The following is a 16,600-nucleotide window of genomic DNA, read 5'->3' on the forward strand; positions in this document are numbered from 1 at the left end:
GAGATATCGTTGGTAGCACTTTTGAGTATGTTCGAGACTGCTGGCACTGCTGTTCATCAAGATTAGTTCACATAAGATCATCACAATAGCACTGCGTACCTGTTCTTCTTCAACCCCATCAACACTCCCCATCAAGCAGCTTTCAGAGCCTGCGCGACCAAGACCGGAACCAAGATTGCAGTGACAAGGCCAACATTAACGACGATACCAGCAATGAGCGCCGTTCGCTTAGACTGTGGCGTGACGTGACCAAGATGGCCTTTGGTAAGCTCGGCGATGACCTTGTCTCCTATGAAACGGAAGAGGATGATGCAGGGTGGCAGGAGGCAGAAGGCCATGAGGATGCACCATGATAGCTTGCGGCGGCGTGCCTCGTCTTCTGGGTTGGGCTCCCGCTCCACGCAGAGAAGGTGAGGCGAGTGCTGGTGGGCAATGTTGGTCCGGACCGGCGCAGGGTAGATGTCTAGGCTAGGGTGTGTGGGACGGAGAGGCGTGGTAGTGTCGCTGGTAGAGGGACGATCACTGTGGGCCACGAAGCGCGTGATGTGCGTGTCCTGAGTCGAGATGGTCGATCGAGCAGCTTCAGGCGCAAGGAACATCTGCCGCAGTTTCGTCTGACCGGGTACGGCCGAGCGGCTCGTGCGGCGTTGTTGACGCAGAAACGTGGTAGAGTTACGGAGGTGCTTGCGAGCACCAGGGTTTGGAGAGGTCTCTTGAACAGTTTCCAGTTCTGGCGTCTGTGAGAACATACTAGCTTCTGATGGTGTACGATGCTCGGGACTCGGCTTGTAGACTGGTCGGGACTGGCTGATGCGAGTTACGCTGCCTGTAGCTGGGAAGGGCGAAGCATAGAACCCGGTGTAGTCTGAACGAACGCTCTGGCGACCGACGCTCGAGCTGAGGTTCACACCAGGACTGCTAGTATTTGCGACACTGCTACCTGTCTCATGCATGCCAGTACCGCGAGGAGTACCAGTGAGGTTGCCCTTAGGCCCAACATAGGAGAGCTTCTCAAAGGTGTTCTGGCGCTCGAGACCAATAGGACTGTTGTCGAAAACGCTCTCATCAGCGGTACTTGAAGTCGGTAGAGTACTATCATCGCTTCTATACCGGTAATGTCCTTGTGATAGACCCACAGACGAAGCGCGCTGCTCATCGATAATGATGTTATCATTAGGGCCAGAAGCTAGCAGCTCTTGCGTCTCTTTGTCGCTGAAAGCGTACGGGTCCGCCCAAGGAGCGTAAGCATATGGCTGATCGACGGCACCGCGCCCGCGAACGTCCTCAGGTTGAGTAGCGAACTGGAACAATGGTGCTGTCCGTGATGCTGGAGGGCTAGTGGCCAAGGGAAGAGATGAAGTATCGGGTGCGGTACGGACACTTGCTTGAGCTCTCAACTGTGGTGGCGATGAGCCGAACAGATGAGGGTGTTGAGTGCGTGATGGACTAGGGTGGTTGTAGTATGTCGAACGAGCCGGCGATTGAGCTAGCTTCGCCCAGGAAGGAAGGGAGCCATCTGAGTTTAGGCCAAGACTGTTCCGGGTGCCCTCACTGCTGCTATAGTCTGCAATACTGCTAAGAAGAGACTCGTGGCCTTTCGAATCGCGACTGTTGCCGCCGACCGTCTCCCAATCCGCTTTATCTCCGGTAATAGCTGCGTCGCCGCCACCAAGAGGTGTGTCGAACTCCTCAGGAACACCAGATGACCTGTTTGTGGCTGATTTACTTAGCATAAGGCTGGCCGAGTTGCGTCTAGTCCACATCGCGGGGATCTTACGGTCATCCTGATGCTTATTGGCCGTGTCTTGGAAGATTTGTTCGGCCTGTTCGAGAGCCTCTCTAGGCGTATGCGGACTCTGCGGGTTGTCCCCTTGAGAGTAAGAAGACGAAGGCTCCAGAGTCCTGGCTTCTGGTTGAGAGTACGATGAAGATGGCTCCAGAGTGCCTTTCATAGCAGGCTGAAACGAGACATCTGACTCAGAGATGCGGAGCAGATTTCGAGTATCTCCGTATGAGTAGCGTGATTCATCGGAGAACATACCAGACACTGGTAGACGTGGAGGAAGGAAAGGTGCTTCATCGTACTCAAAGGCCGGTGCAAGAGGAGCCGCTTCACGAGGGGGTGAACCAGGGTGCTGGGTAATCGGAGGCCGCCTTGAACTTATACCAGTTTGTTGAACCCCCTTTCCTTTGCCTTCATAGTGAGTGGCTACGGGCGCATTTGCAGTATCATGCGGGCTATATTCATCGATGAGTTTGCTGATGGTGTCTGTCTTGGGATCACGTTCTTCGACCGAAGGGTGGTACATGTCCTGGGCGAATGGACGTGACATTTGCCGACTCATCCGATTAGAGTCGCCATAATCGTACGAGCTGTTAGGATTGTACTCGTTGGCAAAGTCGCTTGCGTTTATCCCACTAAGCCGAGCGAACGGGTTGCCAATGCTATTCCGGTTGCTCTGGAGTCCCTGCTGATACATGGACTTCCGATGACCATCTGCGGTGTAGATGGACGAACTGGGGTAGATCGAATCAAGATCGTCGTAGTAGGGCTTTGAAAGCCCGCCTTCAGTAGAGTAAGGTAGATGAGACTCATCTAATCGTCCGATCTCCGTCGAGTGCTCATCCGGCAGCATGGATGCTAGCGAATCCGTCTGATAGTGTCCAGCGGATTGACCTCGCGGTGCCTCCGCTTCATTCTGTCCGGGTGAAAAGGCTTGTGGGAACGCCGGTGTAAAGGCATGGAAGCCTTCAGGTGACAGGGGGCTGCTGGGCGTAGCTGGCGACATTGGTCCGACCGGGAAGTATGATGTTTCGGGGGTTGTGATATAGGTCTGGTGTAGCGGACGTGGGAATTCTCCTTCCATGCTGATTGATGCCTTGCTCACGTTTTCGCTACGCATCTCCTGCAACTCCTCGCCCTGTGACGCCGACGGAGTCTTGGTGAGCTTCTTCGTCAAAGTGCGAGTCAATCCTTTAAGGGAGAAACGCGACTCGCGAGCAGGCGGCTTGATGGTCAGTGGGGAGGGCGCATTGATTGATTCGGGGCTGTAAGGAGGCGATGTGTAAGACGAGGAGTTGGGACTGAGGGCAGCAGGTGACGGTTCAAGCGGAAGCTCCATATGCGACTGCTCTGGCTCATCTTCAGGACGTCGCAGAATACCTGCATGCGCTGCGCGGAAATCGCCGTAAACGGCTCGTTTGGGCGCCATCTGTTGCGATCAGCTGTGCTGAGAGCGGAGTTGGGTTGTAATGCATACCTCTGAAAATGCGTCGTCAGATGAACGTAGAAGAAGATATTCACTAGAATCGAAGTCGCGCGAGGGCGTAACAATGTCGTGAAGCAGTAGCGAATCGTGCGGGTTAACCAAGTCAAAGGAAGCACCGCGATAATGGATAATTGCGGGCGTCGCGGGCGGCGTCGCAGGCGCGGTTGTCGCGAAGCTAGGTGCGTCTATTCGCCTCGGCTCTCTTTCATCGTGGGGTGGTGAGAGCGACGGGTCGATCCGGTGGGGCGGCTGCGGGAAGCGGGATAGCGAGAAGGTCGAGAGTGTGGGCGTGGTCTGCGCGCCGCTGGAGTGTGAAAGATCGGTGGAGAAGCTCAACACAGCAGGACGCGGTGATTGGCGGTCTTGCGTAGATTTCACGTTTGCAAGCGGAAGAGCAAATACAGGACCTGTAGTGGCAGGCGGTTTCGGCAACCTTTTTCTTGACTTGAACTGACGTACCTTGCTAGACGAGTTTCCAGTGGATATGCTGGATATACTGCCCGTCTGCACGCGAGGCTCAGCTGACTGCGACCGAAGCGATAGTTCGAGCAGTGTCGGTTGCTGGGGCGGCGGGGCAATCGAGTTGAGTTGGTATGCCGACTGCGAAAAGTGAAGAGGGCGCAATGGTGGACCAGAGTCTGACCGCGTCGAATGCGATACCGATGGTGCGCGTTCGATATCGTTCAAGGCAAGTGCCGCAGGTTTCCTCCGAAGAGTCTTGCCTGACGGTGTACCTGTTCGCGATAGCGTAGGCGTGTGTTGCTGCTTGCGATACTCGTGGATGGTGAGGACGTGGACGGGAGTCCGGGAGGAGGCAGACGAGGTAACTGAGTGGTGTGGGGAGTGGACGGGCGTTATGGGATTACCAGCTTGCATCCGCAGTGAAGCCGGCTCAGAAAGTCGCGGTGACTGCGAGTGGGGGTAAAATGCCGCCATCTTCGACGTGCCTGGCAGAACCGTTTGTCGTTCTCTTCGGTGGTGAATGAGAGTTTGCAATCTGATTCCTGACTACAACTCCGTCATTGGTTTCATGTGTAGGGTAGCTTTCCAGGCTCTTGGTTCGTTGTTTCGCTTCGGATCGGACTTGAGGTGAAGTTTAACGAATGCATTGCGGGACCCACGCCATGGGCTTCGAGGGTATGGATACGGTCCGGTTGCTTTCGTTCCAGTCGGCGAGCTATACTTGTAGCGATCCCAGAGTATCCGGTAAACCTCAAAATCGCCGTATACAGACGTTGTAACCGTGCCGGAGTGGGCTGATGTCCGAAAGAGCGGTTTCCTTCGGAGGAATGGCTGAGTGCAGTCACAACCGAGTGTTCGTGAACGCACACGTCGTTGCGTGCTGATAATCGTAGTAAAGGCGGTGCGAAGCAACGTCAGAGATACCGAAGATGCGGGACAAAGAACCAGGAGCGAAAGACGGTGAGATATTAAGATTAGAAGTCGATACAGAAAAGACGGGCGGCACGAGAATCTATCCCGTTGAGACGAAGAGGAAAGAGCGCTAGACGATAGCCTTGAAGAGGAAGAAGGCACGATGTTCTCTCACCGAGTACCTACACACAGCAGGAAGGAACGATGACGGACCACCAAAAAATAAACAGAACGGAAAGAACATCCCTAGAAGCCAGCCCAACTTCAGCCCCGGCCTTAGCTCCGAGGGGCACCGGGCATCGCATTCGTCACGCTCAGCAGACCACACAATTCCCACGCATCCTCTCTGCTGCCCTACCTCATTACACCTACCAGGACCGTTGCGTACGTAGAAAGAGCGATGCAGCTTCGTGGGTGGTTGCCGGCATGGCGGCCCCTTGTCTAGCGTGTCTTCGCGCTGGCCAGTCAAACCTCGCAGACACCTGCAGCGACGAAACACAGGACATGGCCGCGCGATGGCGAGAAGGCATCGTACACCACTTGATCTGCCCCGAGGATACGGGCTAATACCCGTCATCTCGTTTCAGGGCCTAGCGGTCGACGTATCGGAGGTTGGGTGGATGTTGGGAAGATCCAATCAGGCGCCGTGGTGCGTTTGCCTGCGAGCTTCACGACTGGCATTGCGCGGTGGGAGAGATGAGTCTTACCTCAGCTGGTGGAGAGAGGTGGAGATGACATTGCGTGGAAGAGGTGCAGAGTCTTGCCCGGTGCGAAAGGGGTGGTGTGTGATTGAGTGATGGTGGTGTGCTGTCATTTCACGAACCTGTCACAAACTGCGCTAATGGTGGCGATCTCGAGTAGCCGAGTCTTGGGAACTGCATGTTCTTACACGAGTAATGATAAGGCGGTCGACTGCCTGAATTATATTGGAGCGCTGCAGTTTTGGCCTGGTTAGGCTCTCACGCGGGTACTTTGCATGCATGTGTGGTAGGAATGAACTACTCTACGCCGTTAGACGACCCCAAATCACATTACTGTGGCTCCACTGAGTCTATCTCCGCCACGCGATCTATCGCCTTTCTCTTCTGGTTCATCTTGGGCAAGCTCATGCAAGGCTTGCTTCGCACCGTATTCTTTCAATCCCGTCCTTGACTTTCTCCGCCGTATTGACGGGTACCGCACAGGCTCCAAGTTGCTTAGAGGAGAATACGAGAAGCGTCGCGGATCAGAGCCTTGCGGGTACTGATGTTCCAGCACGACCCGAATGTTCACGTTCTCTGGCACCGAGCTATGGCGATGTTGTTGAGATGAATCTCCTTTGGGCGACTTGCTCTTATCTGGGGGCGTACTGGGCTGCTTAGGTGGGGGTGAGGATGGAGCAGCTTCGATGGCTTTACCCCCGTCGGCTGCTTCATACTCTATTAGGTTTGGATTGTTGATTTCCCCTTGCCGTGTGCCCTACAGTGGTTAGCTTATAATGTAAGTTTCTCAGTGAGAATGGCTTACTCGTGTTGGATACACAGTTCCCGGCATCATGACGTATTCATCCAGCGTATGCATCAGTTTGGCGAAGTTGAATCCATGCCCTGGCCGACTTGGAAGGAACCTCTGCCCAATGTCGTGTTCGAAACTGAGCATACAATCTTGGTTCGGCATATACTTGGAGAGATTCGTGTACCACTGGGGATACGTGCCGTACCAGGCTCCGACATCCGCGTTCAGGTCGACTGACATGTATATATTCTCGCAATCTTCCGGCTTCTGCACAAGTAGGACGAAGTCGAATTCTCGTGGCAAGCCTGATTTTTGGAGCATGTTCTCCGTGAGTGTCCAGACGGCCTTGGCGTCTTCGACATCGTACTCTGATCCGTGTGGGCTTCGCTTCGATCGCACCGATCCTTGGATGCTCATCATGTGGAAGACTTTGTAGCTGCTCTTCATAGCTGCTTTCGGGTTCAGTGAAGCAGATACGGGCGCCTGCGATACGCCTAGGGAGCTCGATAAGCTGAAGTTCCACTGCAGGTTCTCTGGCGACACAGATCCGAACATCAGCTCTGGCGCATGCTTCAAGATGCGCGGATGCGACGCGCCTGGTTTCCGGGGTGTGTTGGGGTCACCATCATCGCCATGAACGGTGACTTCAATCTCAGCGCTCTTGAAACGGTGCGACTCTGGGTCGTGAGGATGAAAGACAAAGTGCACCGAAACGAAGAAAAGGTTGTTAATATCTGGTTCGTGAAGCGCGTTCGACCTGTAGTAGCCGTGTTGAAGTCGATTAACATGGGCGGAGATGTACGCGTTCCCAGGTAGCCGGCGCTCATAGAGGCATTTTTTGTTGATTTGGAGTCGCTTCCTCGGTATATTCGGATCTTTGGGTGGAGGTTTGATCGTTACTCGACTTCTCTTAACAGGTGGGTCAGATGTTTGCTGTTCAGGTTCGGGCTCATCGTTCTCTCCCTTCAGATGTCGCATCAATGAGTGCATCGTAACGTAGAGTTATGTCGAAGATGGCGTTCACTAGACGCGCGGGTTGACGGTCACAGAGTATCAAGACGTGGTGCGTGCCCGCGTTGTCATCGACGCTACCGGCTACGGCGGTATTCCTGGTGAGTCTGGATCTGGGCTTATCATGGCTGCGACACGATGCAGGAGTGTTGAAAAAGGAGAAGGGACGAAGGCCTGAGACGCGTCAGGTAGGATAGGAGCAAGATAGGTAAGAAGGTTGGTGGCATAGGCCGAATAAGGCGTGGATCTGCATGTCTCAGTGGTGCTGGTGTTGAAACCAATAACCCCTACGTCATGCTGAGGTTAGCTCGAACCACGACAGGCACGCGCAGGTTCGCGACACCTGAATGGTCTGCCGGAAGACATGTGCCTAGAATTGCGTCCATGAATGTCGTGGATGAAGGTCGAGAGCGCGTTGCCGCGGACGTAAGCTCCTTATCAGCGCGCGTCTTTATCGCAAGCGAACCCCGCAGCATGGCCCAAAGAGGTGAGGCCTGTAGCGGTAGAGTCGGTAGAGTCGGACTGGAGGATGGTGGGGATTCAAATACAATCTGGAGACGCGTTGTATCGCTCCAGATCTTGGCTGCTTCTGATTCTACAATATGCAGTTGTGTCCAAAGGAGGTGTGTAACATGGTGCCATGGACGCGTGCTGCCCCTGCTGACCATCGCGTCACAGCTTGACAAGCTCGTCATATCGCAGCTGGGACTCCTTGCGCAACGTCGGCTGGCAAGGGGAGTGAAGCTGAATCATGCTGAAGCTACTGTGAGTCTCGCATGATATCGCGTGGACGCTGCTAATACTCCCAGGCTTTGATCGCGAATAACCTCCAAGAAGTACGACCTCCGACTTCGCGCGCATCCTCGGTCGCATGCTGAATGCATACAGCTTATCCGCGATGGAAAACACTCGGTCGCCGACCTCATGTCCATTGGCACGACGATGCTTGGTCGTCGCCATGTACAGCCCTCTGTTGTCGCCTCGCTCGGCGAGCTGATGGTTGAAGGCACCTTCCCAACCGGCACATACCTCGTTACCGTCCACAACCCAGTGTCCACCGACGATGGCGACCTTGAGAAGGCGCTATACGGATCGTTCCTGCCAATTCCATCGAACGACATGTTCCCACTACCCGATTCGAGTGTTTACGAGAGCACGAAGCAGCCAGGCGCGATTGTGGCGGTCAAGGGAGAGGCTGGTATAATCAAGCTGAACGAGGGGCGCAAGAGGATCAAGCTCAAGGTGAAGAGCATGGGAGATCGACCGATTCAGGTATGTAAGTATCATCACATTACAGGGCATGCGACTCACAAGATATAGGTCGGATCGCACTACCACTTCATCGAGACGAACCCGCAACTCCAATTCGACCGCGTACGAGCTCATGGATACCGCCTCGATATTCCCGCAGGCACATCGGTGCGCTTCGAACCCGGCGATACCAAGACAGTCACCCTGGTACAGATTGGTGGTAATAAGATTATAAAGGGCGGAAACCAGATCGCCTCGGGCTTCATTGAGGACATGTCGGTTGCGAATGGCATCGTGGAGAGACTGAAGTCTGGCGGCTTCCTTCACGAGCCTGAACCGCATGGTGACGCTGCATACATCGACATCTGCACCATGGAGCGACTGTCCTATATCAGCATGTTTGGTCCGACGACTGGTGACCTGGTTAGATTGGGTGCAACAGATCTCTGGATCAAGGTTGAGAAGGACATGACCATATACGGCGATGAGTGCGCTTTCGGGGGAGGCAAGACACTAAGAGAAGGCATGGGACAAGCTGGCGGTGTATCAGACAAAGACTCGCTGGACACTGTCATCACTAATGCTTTGATTATCGACTGGTCTGGCATCTACAAAGCGGACATCGGAATCAAAGATGGTATGATCGTGGGCATTGGCAAGGCAGGCAATCCAGATGTCATGGACGGTGTGGACCCCAACTTGGTAGTCGGTTCATGCACCGATGTCATTTCTGCTGAGCACAAGATTGTCACAGCCGGCGGTTTCGACTCCCACATCCATTTCATCTGTCCCCAACAAGCACACGAAGCTATAGCATCAGGCATCACAACTATGCTCGGTGGCGGCACAGGACCTAGCACGGGTACAAACGCAACAACCTGCACTCCAGGCAAGACGCACATCCGACAAATGCTCCAAGCCATCGACACACTCCCCGTAAACTACGGCATAACAGGAAAAGGCAACGACGCCGAACTGCGCCCCTTGCAACAACAAGCCGAAGCCGGCGTCTGCGGTCTCAAGCTCCACGAAGACTGGGGCAGCACCCCCGCCGCCATCGACGCCTGCCTAACAGTCTGCGACGAATACGACATCCAAACGCTCATCCACACCGACACGCTCAACGAATCCGGCTTCGTCGAGTCCACCATCGCCGCCATCAAAGGGCGAACCATCCACACGTACCACACTGAAGGCGCAGGCGGCGGCCACGCCCCCGACATCATCAGCGTCGTCGAACTCGACAATGTACTTCCTTCGTCTACGAACCCCACTCGCCCTTACACACGCAACACGCTCGATGAGCACCTCGACATGCTAATGGTATGCCACCACCTCTCCCGCAACATCCCCGAAGACGTCGCCTTCGCCGAATCCCGCATCCGCGCCGAGACCATCGCCGCGGAAGACGTCCTACACGACCTCGGCGCTATATCCATGATGTCCTCTGATTCGCAAGCCATGGGCCGCTGCGGTGAAGTCATCCTCCGCACGTGGAATACCGCGCATAAGAATAAAGTGCAGCGCGGTACGCTCAAGGAAGACGAGGGCACGGATGCGGATAACTTTAGGGTGAAACGGTATATCAGTAAGTATACTGTTAACCCGGCGATAGCGCAGGGGATGGGTCATCTGGTGGGGAGTGTGGAGGTGGGCAAGGTGGCGGATCTTGTGCTTTGGACGCCGAGGAACTTTGGGGTTAAGCCGAGTTTGGTGGTTAAGAGTGGGTTTTGCTCGTATGCTCAGATGGTATGTTTTCTCTCCCTTTTCCCTCTCCTCTTCTTCTCTGTCTCCAGCTCAGCAGTTCGTCTAACATTGCACAGGGCGATCCCAACGCCTCAATCCCCACCGTCGAACCCATCATCATGCGCCCCATGTTCGCGCCTATGGTGCCTTCCTCCAGCATCACTTTCGTCTCGCAAGCGTCTATTGCGTCTGGCGTCGTCAAGTCTTATGGCTTGCGCAAGCGCGTTGAGGCCGTCAAGAATTGTAGGAATATCGGTAAGAAGGATATGAAATACAATGATACGAAGCCGAAGATGAAGGTCGATCCCGAGAGGTATACGGTCGAGGCGGATGGTATGGTATGTGAGGCTGAGCCGGCGGAGACGCTGCCGTTGACGCAGGGGTATTTCGTTTATTAGAGAAAGAAATTGAGCAGTTAGCCCTGATACTCTGAAAGCTTGTTCTGCTTTGTGAATATATGTCTCCTGACAGTGAACGTGATATCCTCTTGGCTCTCAGAGACAGAGTTTGTGCTTCGATATTCATACGAGCTACTGACTATTCATACAACAAGTAAGACCCAGTCTTAGCCCTAAAAGACTGACAAGTACAACAATACGCTTAGAACGCTCAGAAAACAAACGCTAAAAGACTAGCCCATAGTCCTCCAGAAAGCATCGACAGACTAAGAATACGCTCAATCCCCCCTCATACACACCACCACTTCCTCCTGCTCGTCGCCAGCTCGCAAGTCAGCCTTCTCTTTCTTAGTCATCGGACTTCTCTCCCGACTGCCACCCATGGTACTCTGCCTCTTCCGCTTGATTGTTGGCTCAAATTCGTGAGCGTTTGGGTTCAGCATACCGGAGCCGCTGAGGTCGGAATGTGCCGTGGCACCACCAAGTGCTTGTGCGAGTTCAGGTCCCATGCCTGTAGTGTCGATATGGTGTTCAAAGCTGCCCAATTCCTCGCCAAGGGCACTGTAGAGCTGTCTCTCCAGACGGCCGGTACTGTCGATGCTTGAAAGCGACACTCCAGTCTTGTGGCAGGGCTTAAACGGAGAGAGCTTGTTACTCTCGAAGGAAGCATTGGTGTGTAGGTGGGGGTCGATGGCATCCACATCGATGATCTCCACTACATCAGGGATATTCTTCTGGGTATTGTGCAAGGAGTCGTCTTTATCCTCAAAGATGGGTATGTGTGCAGTCCGAGGACCTGAGTTTAACGATGGCAGCAAGCTCTGATCATGGCGCATTGCTTGATCAGACAGCCTCGGTGAGTCGGATGCCAGGCCTTCCTTCCGGCTCCTGATGTTCACAGCTGAAGGGCCGTGAGCTGACCCAAACTTAGCAGGCTCAATGGTCGGAGGTGGCGCTTCGCTCCGACTGAACCTGTACATACTTGAACGTGCCGGAGATGGGTCTCTCATGGAAACATCTGAGTTATGGGTTGGAAGCCTTTGCGCGAAGGGGTTCGGCGTCGGAACACGGTTCGCGTTTGGAAACGCAGTAGGCAATCGCGATTGCGAAGGTGGACGATTCTCTTTGTTGTTTGAGAAGGAAGGGTGATTCATCGTAGGCTGTTTGTCATTCATCGCATCGTGGAACCGCTGATTAATTGGTGACTGCTTATTCGATGCGTTCCGTAGGGCATTATTGAAGTCCGAGTATGATGGCTTGCGCGCCATGGCCGCCGACGACGGGCGGTTGATAGGGGGATTGATGTCTGACTTTGGGGGACAGTAGTTGTAAGCAGTCGGTAGGCGACCAGTATTCTCATGGCGTTGATTGCCCGATCCATGCGATAGCTCACGATTCTGCTTCGGTGGACTCATAGCTTGGATAATCTGCCCTAGCTGGTCATCTCGAAGGGTGACAACGAGCTGTTTCTCTTTTTCCTTCCTCGGCGGATGATCTTCCCATTCTGTACTCATGCCTTGGTCATATTGGGACCTTTCAGGCATCCATGGTTGACTTTTCCGTGACAGATGTGAAGAAGCATACATGTAGTCAGGCATGGCCATGTCGCTGATGGAGCCCGACGTTCTTCTTGTTGACCATGTATCCATGCTAACGTCGTCGGCAGAATCTACAAGGGAGTTGAGATTGTCATCCCATATGCCTGGGCGACCGTTGTTTCTGAAACCTGGCAGTGGCTTCGCAAATTGTGAGATGGGGGGCAGATGCGCGTTAGAGCGTCGATTGGGTAAGGGAATCTGCGATCTAGCAAAGGCGGATGCCGATGTTTGCGAGATTGGCGACTGCATATTGATATCGCCTGGGAAGGGTCGGGCCTTCGGTGTCCGAGAGTTCGTCGGGGATATTTGTGACAGGTGCGTGGCTCGCTCGAGCGCATTGGGAAGGTATAGAGGGTTTCTGATGGGCCATGAGATGCCCGCCTGTTCTAGGACATCTGTTTCTTATTAGGGATCCATATATGAGGGGTGTGAGTTCCTTCGATGTACCTTTCGGAGCATGCTGGAAGGAGAAGCAAACAATGTCGTTGGTCGTGCCAAGATCTACCTCTCCAGGACTTGTCGTCTTCATGATCAATTGTTCCGACAACATTATCTTTATTCGTCCTTGGGGGTCGTGAGCATTCCATGAGTTCTGCATGAGGGTCCGCTGATGAAAGGGCGGGAACTCGAGGCATTGTTTCCGTTGACTTGATGGATACTCGTTGATGGCGAGTGATCTCTTCTCTTGCGCTACACATCGTCAGTCCAACGGTGATGCATCATTGACTTGGGTGGGACATACCAATCTCTTGGGGCCATTTCGACGTTATGTCGAAGAAGCCACGACTATGCTAATCAGCATCGCGGTCCCATGTCCACAGCCCATGGTGTGAAGCTCACAAGACTCTAGCCCCGTCGACAATGACCTGGACTGTGTATACGACCTTCTGATTCGCCTTCCGCCGGGACTCGATCAGTGCCGAGGCTTTCGATGCAGTGGCCCATGAGTGTACGGAGATACGGAACGGTGTGGACGGCGGGAGAGTGCTGATGTAAGAGGTCAAAGTGGGCAACTGGCGGCCATCTACATGGTATCAGTATTGACGCCCAGGTATAAGACGCCTGCATGCAGGTGGGGTAGAGCAGGGTACTCACACTCTTCAGGTGAGACATAACAGGCGGTCTTGAACTCCTGTATGGGTACATGAGAGTCCTTAGGGAAGAGGATCACGTCCCAATCGTCGTAGCGCATGGCAGGCGTGCGATTGCTGCTGTTCGGGTCCAAAAGAGCAACAAGCAATTGGCAGTTGTGCCGGATGTGTTTGTGGAGAGGAGGAAGAAGCCCATTGTTTATGAGGGTTGAAGGATGAGCGACGGCGGGTACGCCCGAGGTCCAGTGATGAGGAAGGCACGATTATCGCGGCGCAACGTCATGGCGCGAGGCAACTCACATCGTCAAAGGTTCTTGCAAATGCGATGAAGTGTAAATTGTATAAGATGGGCATGACTAGATCAAAACGCATGTTGCCGCATGCTCATGTAGCATCTCTCAGAAAGCCCTTCTACTAAAAACTCACTGTCCGTCAGTCTGTGATGTACCCTCCATGGACCTTTGCAGCGACCTTGTACTAGAACCCACTAACCATCAGTCTGCGACGTTTCTTTCGATAGACATCTCCCGAAATACCCACAGCGCACGCAGCAACTCAACGCAAAACCTCAAAAGAAGTGCAATCTTCTAGCAAAGACGCGAACCTCCCGCCACGATAGAAATGAAACAGACTCTTGACGCCTTCTCTTGCTGCATGGGTATACCATATAATTCTTGTTCGCCAGACGCCTCGCTAAAGCATTATGCCTTCATTCCCCAGTTAAAGAATATAGCCACGTCGTGATAATGAAGTTTCATGCCCCAAGAACTCCTTGCTAAAGCGGCAAAACAGTATCTGATATGCGTATAACCAATGCGAGAGCGTACGATGCGCAGTTACTGCGGTGGAGGGAATTGCTGCGAGAAGGCACCGCCAAAGTCGGGCGAGCCGAAGCCGGGGCTGTTGGGGCCGTTGGGCTGGGTGGGGGTGAAACGGTAGTTGTTGAACGTGGGAGTGCCGTTCTGGCCGGCAGGGTTGCCCGTAGGAGCGTTCTGACTGCCGGGTCGCTGACCACCGAGGCTTGCGTTCATCGACGGCGGGTAAGGGGAAGGCTGGCCAGCCTGGACGGGAAAGTTGCTACACAATGACGTTAGCAAGATGTCTAAGGAGGGTAACGAGGTGGTAGACTCTGCGCGTGCTAATAGAACCAACGACAAACTAACAAAGGAAATACTACAAGGCACTTGGAACAGAACGTTAGACGAATCAACCAAGCCAGCAAGCAAGCACGCAACCAAACACGCAGAAATAGAAGAATCGTGTGATTGGAAATGATGGCCAATCCTGCAAGGAGCAGCGCACAATCGTGAAGAAAAGGCAAGTCGAGAGAAAGCAGCATCCGGCCCATGCATGACTAGCTACATCCCTATGCTCCCAGAAAGATGAGTGGCACGCTTAGAAAGAAAGCCCGAATGGGAGAATAGATGGCCTGTTATACAAAGACTCCCTTCTATGGCCCTCCAGCAAGATGAGTGTCGTGAGAAGAAGTCGAGAACTTTTGGAGAACCGCCCGTTATAGAACTAAAGACCAAATCGCTCGAAATTCGTCATGCCGAGTCATGAAAGGGATCGTTGCAGTAAGCCAACGGGATGAACCATGACAGAAGCGCCGTGCAAGCAATACAGAGGGAAAGAATGCGCTTACTACAGTCGAGTTAGCATCAGACACAAAACCGCAACATGTCTTGTTGACTTACCTTCATCATCGGGCCGTAGCCACCGCCACCGCCGTAGGGGTGTTGCGGGGGCATACCCATACCTGGGCCGAAGGGAACTGGTGGAGGTGGTGCAGGGCGGTAAGGGGTGCCGGCTGGACCGGAGTTGTTCTGGGACCTACCCCAACTAAGACGGACGCGAGAGTTACCGATGGGGTAGCCTTGCATCTGGTTGATGGCCATCTCGGCAGCGTGGCGCTGAACGAACTGAACGAAGCCGCAACCCTTGCCTGGGGGAATCTTGACGTATGTAATCTCGCCAAAGCCCTGGAAGAAAGAGCGGAGCTCGTCCTCGGTGACGTAGCCGGACAGACCGCCGACGAAGACGGTAGTGTTGTTCGGGTCAGTAAACTGGTTCATCGGCTGGGGAGCACCGTAGTAGCCACCCATGGGAGGAGCGCCCATCGAGTACATGCCCATACCGGGGCCGCCGCCGCCTTGGGGCATGCCGCCCATTCCGCCGGGACCTCCGGGACCACCGCTCTTGTTCTTGGGTGTGGCGGTGGAGATACGCATGGGGCGGTTGCCGCAGTAGACGCCTTGCATCTCAGTGAGGGCCTTTTGCTGGTCCTCCTCGCTAGCGAACCGGACAAAACCGTAGCCGCGCGACATACCACTGATAGGGTCGGACATGATCTTGGCGGACTTGGTGGACTGGTACTTGTTCTGGAAGAGTTGTACGAGGACGAACTCGGTGACCTCGGGGCCCAAGTCTCCGACGAAGATGCTGAATTCGGGACCACGCTCATCGCGGCTGTTCGAGTCGTTAGTGATCACTGTCGTATGTGGATAGCCGGGTGAGACTTGCCTCCTGTCAGCAAGACCACCGCCAGAGGCCCAGTTCAGCTTGAACGGGCGGTTGGAGTTGGGGATGAGTTGGCCGTTGAGGCTAAGGGCCTTGGACGCAGCATCAGGGCTCGCGAAGTCGACGAAGCAATATCCAGCATTGCTGCTATGCGGTAGTTAGCCTGGAGACTTTTTCCTGTGTGAATTCCGTGCTTACCCGGAGAACTTGTCGCGGATCATCTTGACGTTGACAGTCTCGCCCATGTTGTACCAGATGCTGCGCACGAAGTTCTCGTCGATCCAGGGCTCGAGTTCACCCATCCTGCGTTGTGTTAGCATCGATATGCCCCACCTAGTAAAAAGTCACCCGAGCGCGCATATCGCCATCTGAGATGCGCAACTCGCAACTCGGGTGCGTCCGCAGACTCACCAGAGAGTCGTCTTGCCCGCGCCCTGGCCTTGGCCGTCACCACCAGCGCTGCCTGGCGGGCCCATGTTGCCCTGGGGTGGGAAGCCGTTGCCGGAAGCGTCCATGGGCTGACCCATGTCGCCGGGCTGCGGGGTCTGGTTGTTCATGTCGCCCTGGGGCTGGCCTTGGAATTGGTCGCCGTAGCTGTTGTTGAAAGACATGACTGATAGATCAAGCGGGGTAGTCGATTGAGCTAACGGAGGTGGGGAGTAAGGGTATGAGCTCTAATTATGATAGAGAACCGTAGCGTCGTTTATATAGTCTGCGCCGAAAAAGCAATTGTTAGTTCCGGTGAGTGTGCGCGCAGGAGGTCAGGCAGCGGGAGCAGGGTGAAGGAGCTGGAAGGGTGGCAGGCTGCACTTACCGATTAGATCCGGCTCCTTCTATCACTGCAGTCG

General features: G+C 54.3%; 5 protein-coding genes across 5 annotated transcripts; 1 reads left to right on the forward strand and 4 right to left on the reverse strand.

The window, feature by feature from the left end:
- Positions 1–131: 131 nt before the first annotated feature.
- Positions 132–3,212, reverse strand: J4E84_007973 (uncharacterized protein; the record flags this gene model as incomplete). Its single annotated transcript, XM_049390551.1, has 1 exon — positions 132–3,212. The coding sequence occupies one exon, from the start codon at positions 3,210–3,212 to the stop codon at positions 132–134; it is 3,081 nt and encodes a 1,026-aa protein (XP_049241652.1).
- Positions 3,213–5,669: 2,457 nt separating this feature from the next.
- On the reverse strand, positions 5,670–7,127 carry J4E84_007974 (uncharacterized protein; the record flags this gene model as incomplete). The annotated part of the gene is made up of 2 exons (XM_049390552.1): positions 5,670–6,101; positions 6,150–7,127. The coding sequence occupies 2 exons, from the start codon at positions 7,125–7,127 to the stop codon at positions 5,670–5,672; spliced, it is 1,410 nt and encodes a 469-aa protein (XP_049241653.1).
- Positions 7,128–8,072: 945 nt separating this feature from the next.
- URE1 (Urease) lies at positions 8,073–10,543 on the forward strand (the record flags this gene model as incomplete). The annotated part of the gene is made up of 3 exons (XM_049390553.1): positions 8,073–8,420; positions 8,469–10,148; positions 10,223–10,543. The coding sequence occupies 3 exons, from the start codon at positions 8,073–8,075 to the stop codon at positions 10,541–10,543; spliced, it is 2,349 nt and encodes a 782-aa protein (XP_049241654.1).
- A 278-nt stretch (positions 10,544–10,821) lies between these two features.
- J4E84_007976 (uncharacterized protein) lies at positions 10,822–12,192 on the reverse strand (the record flags this gene model as incomplete). Its single annotated transcript, XM_049390554.1, has 1 exon — positions 10,822–12,192. The coding sequence occupies one exon, from the start codon at positions 12,190–12,192 to the stop codon at positions 10,822–10,824; it is 1,371 nt and encodes a 456-aa protein (XP_049241655.1).
- Positions 12,193–14,068: 1,876 nt separating this feature from the next.
- J4E84_007977 (uncharacterized protein) lies at positions 14,069–16,363 on the reverse strand (the record flags this gene model as incomplete). Its single annotated transcript, XM_049390555.1, has 6 exons — positions 14,069–14,309; positions 14,396–14,415; positions 14,930–15,701; positions 15,756–15,896; positions 15,951–16,085; positions 16,164–16,363. The coding sequence occupies 6 exons, from the start codon at positions 16,361–16,363 to the stop codon at positions 14,069–14,071; spliced, it is 1,509 nt and encodes a 502-aa protein (XP_049241656.1).
- Positions 16,364–16,600: the final 237 nt, after the last annotated feature.

This window comes from Alternaria hordeiaustralica, assembly GCF_023758085.1.
Source record: "Alternaria hordeiaustralica strain BMP 2776 chromosome Unknown scaffold_19, whole genome shotgun sequence".
NCBI lineage: Eukaryota > Fungi > Ascomycota > Dothideomycetes > Pleosporales > Pleosporaceae > Alternaria > Alternaria hordeiaustralica.